Here is a 14,659-nt window from a genome sequence, read left to right as displayed (position 1 = left end):
TCCAAAAGACTGTCATTTAATATTTAATCCTGGCTTTGCAGATACACTGAGGCGAAGTCTGAGCTCATTGTGTTTTTGAAACTACACCAATTTCCTCAGAATTTTCAACAAATTTGAAGTGTTTTGTCTAGAGGATTATTTGAGTTTTCAGAATGTGCTTGTTCTATTTTTGGACAAAGCAAAAAAAAACAAAAAAAACAACCTGACAGCAAACAGCCTTTATTTTTAAGTTATCATGTCATGTTTTTACCATTACAGTCCATTTGGGAATAGATTTTCCTCCATGTGGCCCCTGAGCAAAAATGTGTTTGACACCCCTGGATTAGATCCATGAAGGAAAGAAGAAATGTTTATAACTGAATACATTTGCATATGCATAATTATTATTTTTTATGAATTAAATAACGTTTATGACAACCTTTTTCCAAAACACAATATAGAATGTGAGACATAACAGGATAATACATACATTTATATATTTTTTTCAAAACGGTTACAAGAAAGTGGGACTCCAAAAATTTACTGTGGGACCCCAATTAGAAAATTCCTAGCGCCAACACTAATGGAGTATTGGTGCATGCAAAACAGCAGCAGGCAGCTGTGGCCTGCGGGCCGGTTCTAAGACTAATCAAATATCATCACGGGAGCCATAAATAATTCATGACTGTGACACCTCTGTTATAACGCATGCAGCTGAATGTAATGAAATAAAAACACATCACCCTTTAGAACTGGCCATTTATTTGAAAGTGAATAACAAATGCATACAAAGTCTCTACAAAGCTACAAAATACCTAGCATATTCTAGAGCCATGAGGGGTGGGGGGCGGGTTACAAAGCAAAGATCAGACCCTGTGCGGTACCAATAGACACACCACTGGCATTTGGATTTTCTACATTTATTCTCTGGTCACAAAATAGGATAGATATTAGAATATCAAACATATACACAACATATGTAATAAATGTCATTGTCAACTTTATACAAAGCACCTTAAAAAAACAACAACTCCCAGTCAAGGCCATTAGGAAACTGGTCACAAACAGGATTTCTGTGCCGTGTGCAGCTCTAAAATGTCCAATTTTGCACAAACAAGACAACACTGGCAACACACAACAGTGAAATGAATCAAATGCATGACTTTCTTGTCTCAGTGATTGATTCCATCTTCATAGATGACAGGATAACCTGAGAGTGCCTACTAAAAAAAAGCAGAGATAGCCTCTTGAAAAGGAGAAGAAAAGGAACAGTAATGGGAACACAGTGCCAGAATTAAGTGAGTCTAGTATTGTGTCGGTCTTTAAGTTAAAGGACTCCTAAGGCGGGGGTCGGCAACCCGCATGCGGCTCTTAAGCGTCACCCTGGAGCTTTTTCAAAAATGTATGAAAATGGAACAAATGGTGGGAAAAATATATTTTTTGTTTTAATATATATTTTGTAGGACAACAAACATGAAGCAAACCTTCGCAATCCCACTGTTTACATTAAACATGCTTCACTCATGAGAGGATTTGGCGAGCGCCGTTTGGTCCTACTAATTTTGGCGATCTTTGGACACACCATAGTTTACAAGTACAACTTTCTCCAACGCTGCCACAGAAAGACATTTTATGCCACTCCTTCTTTGTCTCATTTTGTCCAACAAACGTTTTATGCTGTGTATGAATGCACAAAGGTGAGCTTTGTTGATTTTATTGACTGGTTGGAGTGCTAATCAGGCATATTTGGTCAGTGCATGACTATAAGCTAACCAATGCTAACATGCTATTCATATTCACATACATATTGCATCATTGTGCCCCTTTTTTGGGTATATTTGAGCTCATTTGTTTCCCTTCACTTATGTCCTCGGTGTATTTAACTTATATTTGCATGTTTCATGACACAATATCTGTATGTAATATTGGCTGCATGTCTGATGGTTGTTAGTGTGCCATGTTGTTCCAGACCACAGCGAATGTTACCCAGCTTGCAAAGATGGTAAAAAATCCATTAGAAGAGGGCCTGCCGTTTCCTTTAACTTGGACACACACATCTATACCTTTGAACATTCTGAGCCAGTAATTTCCAGGAGTTATCTCACCTTCTTGAGAAGCCTCTGTGTTATTAATACTTTCCAATGTTACAAAAATGTGTAGAATAAATATTACATTTCAACATTTCTATCAATGAAGATTTGTGTCAGCCTGCGAAACAGTCATTTTGACAGTTAACAGCTATATATGGGGGTTGCCCATATATGCGGTCCTCTCCAAGGTTTCTCATAGTCATCATTGTCACCGGCGTCCCACTGGGTGTGAGTTTTCCTTGCCCTTATGTGGGCTCTACCGAGGATGTCGTAGTGGTTTGTGTTGTGGTTTGTGCAGCCCTTTGAGACACTAGTGATTTAGGGCTATATAAATAATCATTGATTGATTGATTGATACACCATGTGTTGCCTTCATTATCAGACTTATATAAGGCTTTTAATTTTTTTATGCTCCAGAAATATTTAGTTTTTCAACATTTTGGGTTGCCGACCCCTGGGCTAAGGAATAAGTAGACCTTTACTTCACACAAAACCTGAAACTCCAACTAAGAAAGTAAACGTTGATTTCAACGACATTCATGACAATGTGAGAGAACCTCGAAGGTAACGCAAGAATGCATCAACTTGACGTCATGTGTGGTATAGAAGTGTATCAATAGTGGTTCATCTCCAAAAGTTCATACAATGCGTTATTTTGAATCAGCGACCTGACAATGTTCAGTGGCGCGCACGTACATACACACATAGGTCACAGACTCAAGCACTTGTCATACCGGATAACTGAACACTTCATTTACATTCTGCGGGAACTAAAAAGAGATACAAGACGACGTTGAACATTAAACATGAGTCCAGTATAGGAGCATGTGCAATTAGAAGTTCTTGGTTCTCCAAGTAATGATCAATTCATTCAACAGATCTGATTTTTTGTGTTTTTTTTTTGTCGTTGATATTTTTATACCATGAATAGGGAATTGAAAAACAAAAGTATAGTTGGATTAAATTTTCTTTAAAATACAAAATTGTAAAAATGTGGTGTTCAATTTCAGTGTCAAAGAGCAATACATAAATCTAAATAGCTGTTAGATTTCCATCTTATATGACATGTAACAAAAATGAAAACCAGCAGAAATGAAAAATACAGATAAGACAAGACCAAGCTGCAGCCCGGAATTAAAAAAAAATGATAATAAAAAAAACAGTGTGGTGTTGTATCGTAAAACTTAGACTTCTTTATTGTCATTAAAATTTGAACTTTACAGTACAGATAACAACAAAATTGTGTTGCATTATATATGTGCACATAAGTGGATATATAAAAAAAAGTTGACATGACCATCTGGTTTTTCTCACACAGGATACAACCTCACAATGTTGTTGTTTTCACAACAGGCCACAGGGCAGTTTTGTCTTTAAAGGGTTCACATGATGACTGTTGTCCCTGCTGATATATACAATTTTTGTATTTTTTTTAATTTATTTTTATTTTTTTGTCATGAAAAAGGGAGCTTTTTTGGGGTTGGTGCACTAATTGTAAGTGTATCTTGTGTTTTTTTATGTTGATTTAATTAAAAATAATAAATAAATAAATAAATTATAATAATAAAAAATTATTTTGCGGCCCACTGGAGTGAAGGACTTCAAGTTATATCTTTACACAGTGTATATTTTTCAAAAGATGAATTACAATACTTTTGGAGAGCTTGGACATGGTTTCATTCACATAACCCAAAACCAGTGAAGTTGGCACGTTGTGTAAATGGTAAATAAAAACAGAATACAATGATTTGCAAATCATATATTCAATTAATAGACGGCAAAGACAAGATACTTAACGTTCAAAATGGAAAACTTTTGTTAGTTTTTACAAATATTAGCTCATATGCAATTTGATGCCTGCAACATGTTTCAAAAAAGCTGACACAAGTGGCAAAAAAGACTGAGAACGTGGAGGAATGCTCATCAAACACTTATTGGAACATCCCACAGGGGAACAGGCTAATTAGGAACAGGTGGGTGCCATGATTGGGTATAAAAGGACCTTCCATGAAAGTGTTTGTTTCAGTCATTCACAAACAAGGATGGGGCGAGGGTCACCGCTTTGTGAACAATTGCGTGAGCAAATTGTCGAACAGTTTAAGAACAACATTTCTAAACGAGCTATTGCAAGGAATTTAGGGATTTCACCATCTACGGTCTGTAATATCATCAAAATGTTTAGAGAATCTGGAGAAATCACTGCACGCAAGCAGCAATGCCTGTGAACTTTCATCCCTCTAGCAATACTATATAAAAAAGCGATATCAGTGTGTAAAGGATATTACCACATAGCCTCAGGAACACTTCAGTAAACCAATGTCAGTAACTACAGTTCGTCGCTACATCTGTAAGTGCAAGTTTAAACTCTATGCAAAGCGGAAGCCATTTATCAACAACACCCAGAAACGCAGCCGGCTTTGCTGGGCCCGAGTTCATCTAAGATGGACTGATGCAAAGTGGAAAGGTGTTCTGTGGTCTAACGAGTCCAGATTTAAAATTATTTTTGGAAACTGTGGACGTTGTGTTCTCCAGAACAAAGAGGAAAAGAACCATCCGGATTGTTCTAGGCGCAAAGTTCAAAAGCCAGCATCTGTGATGGTATGGGGGTGTATTAGTGACCAAGACACGGGTAACTTACACATCTGTGAAGGCACCATTAATGCTGAAAGGTACATACAGGTTTTGGAGCAACATATGTTGCCATCCAAGCAACATTATCATGGACGCCCCTGATTATTTCAGCAAGACAATGCCAAGCCACATGTTTCAACAGTGTGGCTTCATAGTAAAAGAGTGCGGGTACTAGACTGGCCTGCCTGTAGTCCAGACCTGTCTCCCATTAAAAAGGTGTGGCGCATTATGAAGCCTAAAATACGACTACGGATACCCCAGACTGTTGAACAACATTAACTGTACATCAAGCAAGAATAGGAAAACATTTAACTTGAAAAGCTTCAAAATTTGGTCTTTTCAGTTAACAAATGTTTACTGAATGATGTTAAAAGGAAAGGCTATGTAACACAGTGGTAAAAATGCGCCTGGGCCAACATGTGTTGCTGCCATTAAATTTTAAGTTAATGATTATTTGCAAAACCAAATTAAGTTGGAACATTATATATCTTCTCTTTGCAGTCTATTCAATTGAATATAAGTTGAAAAGGATTTGCAAATCATTGTATTCTCTTTTTATTTACCATTTCCACAACGTGCCAACTTCACTGGTTTTGGATTTTGTACAATCTGGGAAAGCCTCCAGAATCAATCATCTTGCAGACAGACTCATAGAGTTATAAAAAGACTGTTTAGCAAAATATATGCCTTAGCATATCCAATACATAATATCTAGACCACATTGAAGAGTTTGAAATGTAAATTAACGTCATCGTAGGTGTGTTCTGATGTCAGAATATCTTTAAAAAACCAAAACATATTTTTAGTCAGTTTCCTAGTTTCAGCTGATTGGTGGTTTTCATTTTTGTTATATGAACTATGAAATATAAATCTATTGTTGATTTCTTCCCCCATTTTGAAATTGAAATCCAAATACACCAAAAGTTTTATGTTTTTCAATTCCCACTCATGAAAGAAAAATTTCACTGAGCAAAGACACTGACCAAGAAGACACTTGTTGTTTCCAGACAAAAGGCACTTCATGCTGCTAAAGGCATGACATGGACACACCGCCAAACATCACCTGCTACAGTGCACACACTTTTTTTGGTTTTACTTCATTGACAATGAGAGGAGAGAACACTTGAATCATTTGAATGTGCTACGGTCAACAAGTAGGAAAGACAACTGTGCTGTTCAAGCTCAAGCGGGCAAGTGGAAGTCGACTTCCTTTGCTAACATTCTCCCCTGCAGTGACTGTTGTAGTTTACTTGAATTCTCAATGCTTCAAAATGTTGCACATAAATGGACCTGAATTGTTTAAATTTGTCGTATAACTTCTTATCAACATGCACTTTAGATTTTGTAGCTGGAATTAAAATAGAGAAAATATGCTATTTATATCAAATTTCCAAAATGTAGAGACTACATATATCTTTTTTATTTTCTTAAAGAAACATACAAAAATGTTAAAAAAAAAAAAAAAAAAGAAACATTTTCTTTGGGACAAACCTTTTTTTGTGCGCAAGACTGCCTCTCACACAATTTAGCTTTGCTATGTTTAGAAAACCACATGTGTCGTGTTATTATATGACAACATAGTGGTATTATTTCATCCAGTGTTATTGATGATCCACAGGGTCTGACCATCTTTATCTCCACAATAACACTCACACACACCGTCCTATGGGGGGAACATTATTTATGGAATTGTTATTGTAAATAACAAAAATAACTTGCAAATGCGTATTTCAATCTGTGTGTGATCAGATATGCATTTCTGTGTTGTAATTTGTGTGTCTGTGTAAAAATAATCTGTGTTCGTGTAGCAATTGGTGAGTCTTTGTTTAGATTTCTGTTTGTGTGTACAGAAAATCAGTCTTTCCGTGTTGCTTTTTTTGTGTCCGTGTTGAGATTTGTGTGTGTGTGTGTGTGTGTGTGTGTGTGTGTGTGTGTGTGTGTGTGTGTGTGTGTGTGTGTAAAGAATATCTGTCTGTACCTATTGCAATTGGTGTCTTTGTTTATACTTGTGTGCGCGTACTTGTGTTTCGGTCAGTGTAGTGATTTGAGTGTTTTTGTTTAAATTTAAATTGGTGAGTGTGTGTTCCGTGTTGCTGTTCGTGTGTCTTTGTTTAGATTTCTGAGTTTTAAAACAACCTTTGTGTCCGTGTTGCGAATTGTGTGTGTAAAAAAAATGTTTGTGTTGCGATTGTGTATTAGTTTAGACAATATTTTTTCTACAAATACACACACACAAATCGGTTATCCAAACAAACACACCGACAGATTACATTTTTATACTAGGGGTGTAACGGTACGTGTATTTGTATTGAACCGTTTCGGTTTGGCACGCGGGCGTACCGAACGAGTTTGTAAGTCTTCGCAAGCTGCTCTGCTTTCTGCCTCTGTCTCAGCGGCAAGCATTTGTACCACCCACACAACCATCTGATTGGTTACATACAAAGCCAATCAGCAGTGCGTATTCAGAGCGATGTAACAGCCAATCAGCAGTGCGTATTCAGAGCGATGTAACAGCCAATCAGCAGTGCGTATTCAGAGCGCATTGAGTCACTGCTTCAGCGTCGAGCAGATATTCATTTAGCAGGGGAGCAGCGGACTCTTCCCAAATTATACCAAACACTTCCAAGTCAACTACTTTCTAAACATCACTATGAGCCCGTTGACTTTCTAGGCTAATTAGCTTTTAGCGTAACGTTAGCTCATTTTGCTGTGTGTGTGTGTGTGTGTGTGTGTGCGCGTGTGCGTGTTAACGGCAGCAAATCCCTGTCTGTTATTTCATATGAACTAACATGAACTCCAAGGTGTACTGGGATGAATAGTCTCTCCTATTGCTGTTGTACTATTTTTTCAGCTATAGTTACATTAATCATTAGTAATGTAGCAGCCTAGTTTTGAATGGCAGGGTCCCTGCTATCACATGTTGATAAAAATACAACATTTACATAATAAAAGTCAACTACAGGCTTCCCAAATGCTGTAATAAATTAAGCATGATGAGTTTACTTGAAACTGTTTCATGTTGCACTTTTTATATGTAGAAGAAATGTTTTGTCATTTTATTTAATCAAAGCAACAACTTGAGGCAGTTTATTGTGGATTAACGTGGGCAGAATTATTATAGTGTCCGTAATGTTAAAAGGATAAAGCTATTGTTTACAAATTTGGTAAATAAATAACCCAAAAATTTATATTTTTGTTGTTTTCTTGAACCGAACAGTGACCTCTAAACCGAGGTACGTACCGAACCGGAATTTATGTGTACCGTTACATCCCTATTTTATAAACACACACAAATTGCAACACGAACACACAAATCTTTTAACAGACACGCAGATCTGATCACACACGCACGCACGCACACCCACACACGGAATGAGATATGCCTTTGCAAAAAAAAAAAAATGCTACAATGATACTTCCTTAATTACTTTCACTTTGTTTTGACTTCACATGGCAAATAACTTGTATTTCTCATCAGTGAAGTAGGAGTGAATGGAGAAGCAATTTGTTGGATGATGAAAATGTTCGGAAAGCCTCAATTTTCATGTAATCAAACGGATTTTGGAGTAGCTCATGAGCCATGTGGTACCTCGGTTTTCGTACAACCCACTTTTGGAAAGATTCGGTTTTCCCAAAAATTACCAAGGTTTCTGTATACCGTCTGTTATTGTACTTCCAAACACTAACATGTCATTATTGAGTGCCCACACAAAGAATCCCATACATTGCCGACTTGGGCTCATTGTCTCTTTATGGGGACGGCGTGGTGAAGTTGGTAGAGTGGCTGTGCCAGCAATCTGAGGGTTACTGGTTAAAGCCCCACCTTCTACCATCCTAGTCACGTCCGTTGTGTCCTTGGGCAAGACACTTCACCCTTGCTCCTGATGGGTCCTGGTGAGCGCCTTGCATGGCAGCTCCCGCTGTCAGTGTGTGAATGTGTGTGTGAATGGGCGAATGTGGAAATACTGTCAAAGCGCTTTGGGCTCCTTAAAAAGGGGTAGAAAAGCGCTATACAAGTACAACCCAAAACCCATTTATGGAGAATAGCTAAAGAATAAGTCACTATGGGGGCAAGAAAAGTTTCAAGTGCCAGCACTTTGATAAAGAAGATGAGAAACACTATTGAATTCAAGAAATAACTCATAGCAAAGTTCTCCCTCCCTCTGTGCTCCTCGTAGTCTTTGTGTATTTTGCAGTGTTTTCTGCATGTAAAACTACAAATGTTCTCCATAAAATAAGTTTTGTGTCTATATATTTTTTCACGTATTATAAGAATTTACATTATTTCTCATGGGGGAAATGGATTTAGTTTTCGGTCCTTTTTGAAAGGAAAACCAAGGTACCACTGTTTATACACTTTTTGAAATGATTGTGTTGGGGAAACGTTTAAAGATAAATCTGCTATGGATTAAAAACTTCAGTGTCATAGTTGTGACCGCGCATCATTTTTTCCTACCAGTGTTGTTGGTTGAAAGACACTTTTACAGAATGTATTTTCAGACATTTCTAAAAAAAAAAAAGAAAAAAGAAAAGGCCATATGTGTGTGAGTGTGTTATTCCTTGATAAGACGATAGATGTGGTGCTGTGCTCCATGCTCGTTGTTTGACACCTCAAACACACAGGCCATGCAAAGCAACGTCTCCTGAGTGTCTCTGTTGCTCACCACCTGAAATCCCAAAGTATTAACAACCATAAGTGATTCATTTGTGTATTTGACAAAACACACGCACACACACGCTGTCTGACGTTCTCACCAGCAGAATAGTGAAGTTCTCTAGGACGCTGTTCATCATGTATTTCTCTGGCAGGTGTTTAAGCTTGTGGATGAAGTTGATCATGTATTCACACATTGGAGAGCGACTGATTCTGTAGACAAAACGTCCATTTTCAAACCTGGCATACTCCGTCTAAATGAGAAGAGAAAAGGCAGTCACAAGTAAGTCCTTCCACCTTAAATTGTGTCATCGTACTGAAAAAAATCCATTGTCCACACCACTTACCCTCACAAGGGGCATGAGTAAGCTGGAGCCCATCCCAGCTGATATAGATACTACGAGCGTAACTTAGCTAGTTAGTTTCAGGTTATTTCGAACATGCAATACAATTACAACGGAGGAAATACTGAACAACAAATCAATGATTGAATTGTCAAACTTGCCATCCAAACAATACCTTGTTTGTTGACAAGAAAATGCAGCCATAGAAGCACATTCAATCTATTTATTAAGCAGGGTTAACACAAACCAGTGAAAGATTCAAAATAGCTGCTGTCAGAGCCAACAAACTGCTAGGCTAACAAAAAGACGACTGAGCATGGACTCACTGATGTCTCACGTCACCAGGCAACAGGCACCGCCTTCTAAAATGCACACACTAACTTATCTCAACTGCATTATGTCAGTTATTTGATATTACTTCAAGTAGCACAATAATTACTTTCCATAGTAATTATTTACATTTATTAAAGAGTAATTCCCTTAGTAAATCAATTACTTTTTTGGTAAATAACTAGAATGAATTATGCTTTTAAAGTAATTTTCAGGACATAGCCTGTCACACAGCATCATGGAGCATTTGGCAGGTTGGTGTTACTGGCTAAAATCTTTGAGTGTATGTCCTATAATAATATTTATTGTTGAACGTCAATTAATTTCAAGTTGCAGCTGATATTTAAACATGTCCTCTTATAGCAGGGCACTTAATTTCACATTTTTGTTCTTCTGTGTTTTTGTTAGCTGAAAAATTGAGCATAGCTCAAAGTTTTTTTTAAAGAACATTGGAGATTATATTTGACTTTACTTACATTATTTCCAAGGCTTTTTCTTTTTTCTTTTCTCAAAACACCACTTTGTTGGAATATTGTTATGCAAAACCTTATTTTTGTACAAACCCCGTTTCCATATGAGTTGGGAAATTGTTAGATGTAAATATAAATGGAATACAATGATTTGCAAATCATTTTCAACCCATATTCAGTTGAATATGCAACAAAGACAACATATTTGATGTTCAAACTGATTAACATTTTTTTTTGTTGCAAATAATCATGAACTTTAGAATTTGACACGTGACAAAGAAGTTGGGAAAGATGGCAATAAATACTGATAAAGATGAGGAATGCTCATCAAACACTTATTTGGAACATCCACAGGTGTGCAGGCTAATTTGGAACAGGTGGGTGCCATGATTGGGTATAAAAACAGCTTCCCAAAAAATGCTCAGTCTTTCACAAGAAAGGATGGGGCGAGGTAAACCCCTTTGTCCACAACTACGTGAGCAAATAGTCAAAAAGTTTAAGAACAGCGTTTCTCCATGTGCAATTTCAATAATTTAGGGATTTCAACATCTATGTTCCATAATATCATCAAAAGGTTCAGAGAATCTGGAGAAATAACTTCACGTAAGCGGCATGGCCGGAAACCAACATTAATTGACCTTGACCTTCGGTCCCTCAGACAGCACTGTATCAAAAACCGACATAAATCTCTAAAGGATATCACCACATGGGCTCAGGAACACTTCAGAAAACCACTGTCACTAAATACAGTTCGTCGCTACATCTGTAAGTGCAAGTTAAAGCTCAACTATGCAAAGCGAAAGCCATTCATCAACAACATCCAGAAACGCTCCTGGCTTCTCTGGGCCCGAGATCATCTAAGATGGACTGATGCAAAGTGTAAAAGTGTTCTGTGGTCTGACGAGTCCACAATTCAAACTGTTTTTGGAAATATTCGACAACGTGTCATCCGGAACAAAGGGGAAGTGAACAATCCAAACTGTTATCGACGCAAAGTTCAAAACCCAGCATCTGTGATGGTATGGGGGTGCATTAATGCCCAAGGCATGGGTAACTTACACATCTGTGAAGGCACCATTAATGCAGAAAGGTACATACAGGTTTTGGAACAGCATATGCTGCCATCTAAGCGCCATCTTTTTCATGGACGCCCCTGTTTATTTCAGCAAGACAATGCCAAGCCACATTCAGCACGTGTTACAACAGCGAGGCTTCGTAAAAAAGAGTGCGGGTACTTTCCGGGCCCGCCTGCAGTCCAGACCTGTCTCCCATCGAAAATTTGTGGCGCATTATGAAGCGTAAAATATGACAGAGGAGACCCCGGACTGTTGAACGACTGAAGCTCTTCATAAAAAAGAATTGGAAAGAATTCCACTTTCAAAGCTTCAACAATCAGTTTCCTCAGTTCCCAAACTTTTATTGAGTGTTGTTAAAAGAAAAGGTGATGTAACACAATGGTAAACATGCCCTTTCCCAACTACTTTGGCACGTGTTGCAGCCATGAAATTCTAAGTTAATTATTATTTGCAAAAAAAAAATAAAGTTTATGAGTTTGAACATCAAATATCTTGTCTTTGTAGTGCATCCAACTGTATATGGGTTGAAAAAGATTTGCGAATCATTGCATTCAGTTTATATTTACATCTAACACAATTTCCCAACTCATATGGACACGGGGTTTGTACTTGTTGGTACCTGTTTTTGTGTATTTGGGATCCACACGAGTCTTGAAAATTTCAAATCAAGCATGGTGGAGATATTTAGTTACGTCAACGGATATTTCTATTTCTGGGTTAATTCATGGGCCAAACAATATTGGGATGTGAGTTTTGGTCCATATCGAGCAGCCCTACACTTGTGTTAGCCACAGTGCTAGCACAATTTACGGATATTCTCTGTGTGTAATTGAGTGTTACAGTAGGCTTTATGATGGCGCAGTGTTTATATGAATGAGCGCACATGTGTACTATCAGTATTAATATTGACATTTTCATATTTGAGACATGTCACATTTCTAGTAGATTTTTTCTGTGCTACAAAAAATGTTCTGTGCTACTTTTTTATTTAGTAGCACCAGGTGCGACAAGTGAAAAAGTTAAGCGTACTGCCCTGCCATATACTGAGACTATACTTGGTACCGTTACTGTTGATATTTGTATCGATCCGCCCACTTCTGTTTACATGCCGATTAGCATACGGTGTGTAGTGTAGCATGTTTAGCGTTCCCTTGTCCTGATATAATACTTATAAAATATGCATTATCACAATGTAACAATACTATTAATAGCTCTATCGTTGGCCAAATTAATATAATTTACAGTGTATATCTTCTATATCATGCAACCCGAAACCACAATAACACACACGCTATTATTAAATCAATACCTCTGAATATTATCATATATCTTTTTTCAAAGCACACCTTTTGACCAAAGTATAACATTACAACACAACATCAACAGAATATAATAAAATATAGTTTGTATACAGAAAAACTATTATTATTACACAACTACTACCTACTCGCAAATTTAGAGCAAATGTCTGACTTCATTGATAGAGGAGTCTGACAGTAGTCTGCTTTATCTGATTTTCTTTATATTCGACATAGCAACACAAACTGCTCTGTGCAGTAAATGTGTATATTATAAACAAATAAGAGTCAAATACAAAAAATTAATACAGTATCAAATTTGTTTTAAAACGTATTTATTTGTCTAGCAATTAATCTGATCTAATGATTATGGGCAACAATGTTTTTCACATGCAAAGACATTGTAATAATACTATTCATTTTACTTGAGAAAAAAATTATAGCAGCACATCTGTGGGAAACTAAATAATACTAAATGTATAAAATATTGTGGGAAGGTTAAAACTCCCAGGGGGATATCTATTAAAGGTAGGACCAAAACACTTTCTGGAATGGACTTAAGCTATACCTAAATTCAAGTGGAGTAGTCATTGACTTTTCTGCCGACACCTAGTGGCCTAATCCTAAATAATATACTTCTACCTTGTAGACCTTGTATGTGTAAGTAATATGGCTATACTGCAACTTTAGACTGTAATATTGTTCAATTAAAAACACTTATTACATATTTCGAGATTGTGTGCTTAACTGTTGCGCTTAGCCTATAACGTACTATGTTTTTACCTTTTGTAAATGACTTCACTCAAATACGAGAAAAGATCAACCTTTTGTGCTCAAAGGATGATTTTTAGATGATAACTGGCTGTCTTAAAATGCTTGTATCGGAGCGCTTGAATTGGGATATTTTACATGCAAGCCAATACTCATTATTTTGCTGATATCGGACCAATATCGATATTGGATTAGGACACCATTAGTATAAATCTATGTATTAAACAAGTGTACAGTACTCCCGTCCAAAGGCAAAACCCAGTAACTAAATTTTGGTCAAAACTGAGCTGATAATAATTTTGGAGATACTAGGTGATATGCTTTACATTAGTGTATGCGATATTGTAATTTGTTTCGTAAGTAAGCTGTTACGCGCATGGCAGGACCTACCAACTACCACATAACTGCATAGATACAACAGAAAAACCTAGTATCTCAAGGGTAGCTCTAGAAGTGAGTTACTAGGTTCTGCTTTTGGACGGGAGAGTATAGTACACCTACTTTTGGCCCAGCCTGTTTAAATAGCTATCATTACCTTGTGTATTACTTAAATGTAGAACTTGTACTAATATTGATTAAAAGAGTCATAAAATCTGAGCTAGTTTACCATTTTCAACAAAGTAAGACATCAACCTAACATGTCCTACTCAAGAGAGATGCTTTTTTCTTACCTCCACCTTCTCGACGACCTGCTTGCCAAAGGAGCATACTTTAGTGGAGCAGGTGATGGTCATGTTCTCCGAGCTCTCATACTGGCTGGTGACGCCGTAGAAGGCAGCCGGGTCTTCTTGTACGTTGTAATTTAAGTCCGCCTGCCAAAGGGGAAGGAAAATAAGTAAATAAACATGCACGAATAAACTATAAACACATCATTCACTTATGTTTAAGCTCTTTTTTATAAGTTTCAGTTCTAAATGATGTGATTAAACATTCCTCAACTGTATGAAATAGTTGATCTAATGCAGTAATGTAAAGTTTCATGAAAAATTCTTGTTTTTAAATTAATTTTAGGACTG

At 37.0% G+C, this 14,659-nt stretch overlaps 1 protein-coding gene across 1 annotated transcript in view; it reads right to left on the bottom strand.

Moving 5' to 3' along the window:
* Positions 1 to 724: 724 nt before the first annotated feature.
* Positions 725 to 14,659, bottom strand: part of LOC133563313 (transcriptional enhancer factor TEF-1-like) — a 128,954-nt gene continuing 115,019 nt past the window's right edge. The window contains exons 10-12 of the mRNA XM_061917382.1: positions 14,315 to 14,455; positions 9,456 to 9,608; positions 725 to 9,367 (exon numbers count right to left, since the gene is read on the bottom strand). Of these exons, the coding sequence (XP_061773366.1) occupies positions 9,254 to 9,367; positions 9,456 to 9,608; positions 14,315 to 14,455 (408 nt within the window). The 3' untranslated portion in view covers positions 725 to 9,253. The remainder of the gene's footprint in view (positions 9,368 to 9,455; positions 9,609 to 14,314; positions 14,456 to 14,659) is intronic.

The sequence above is a fragment of the Nerophis ophidion genome, linkage group LG12, assembly GCF_033978795.1.
Source record: "Nerophis ophidion isolate RoL-2023_Sa linkage group LG12, RoL_Noph_v1.0, whole genome shotgun sequence".
NCBI lineage: Eukaryota > Metazoa > Chordata > Actinopteri > Syngnathiformes > Syngnathidae > Nerophis > Nerophis ophidion.
This window is presented reverse-complemented; position numbering and strand designations above follow the sequence as displayed.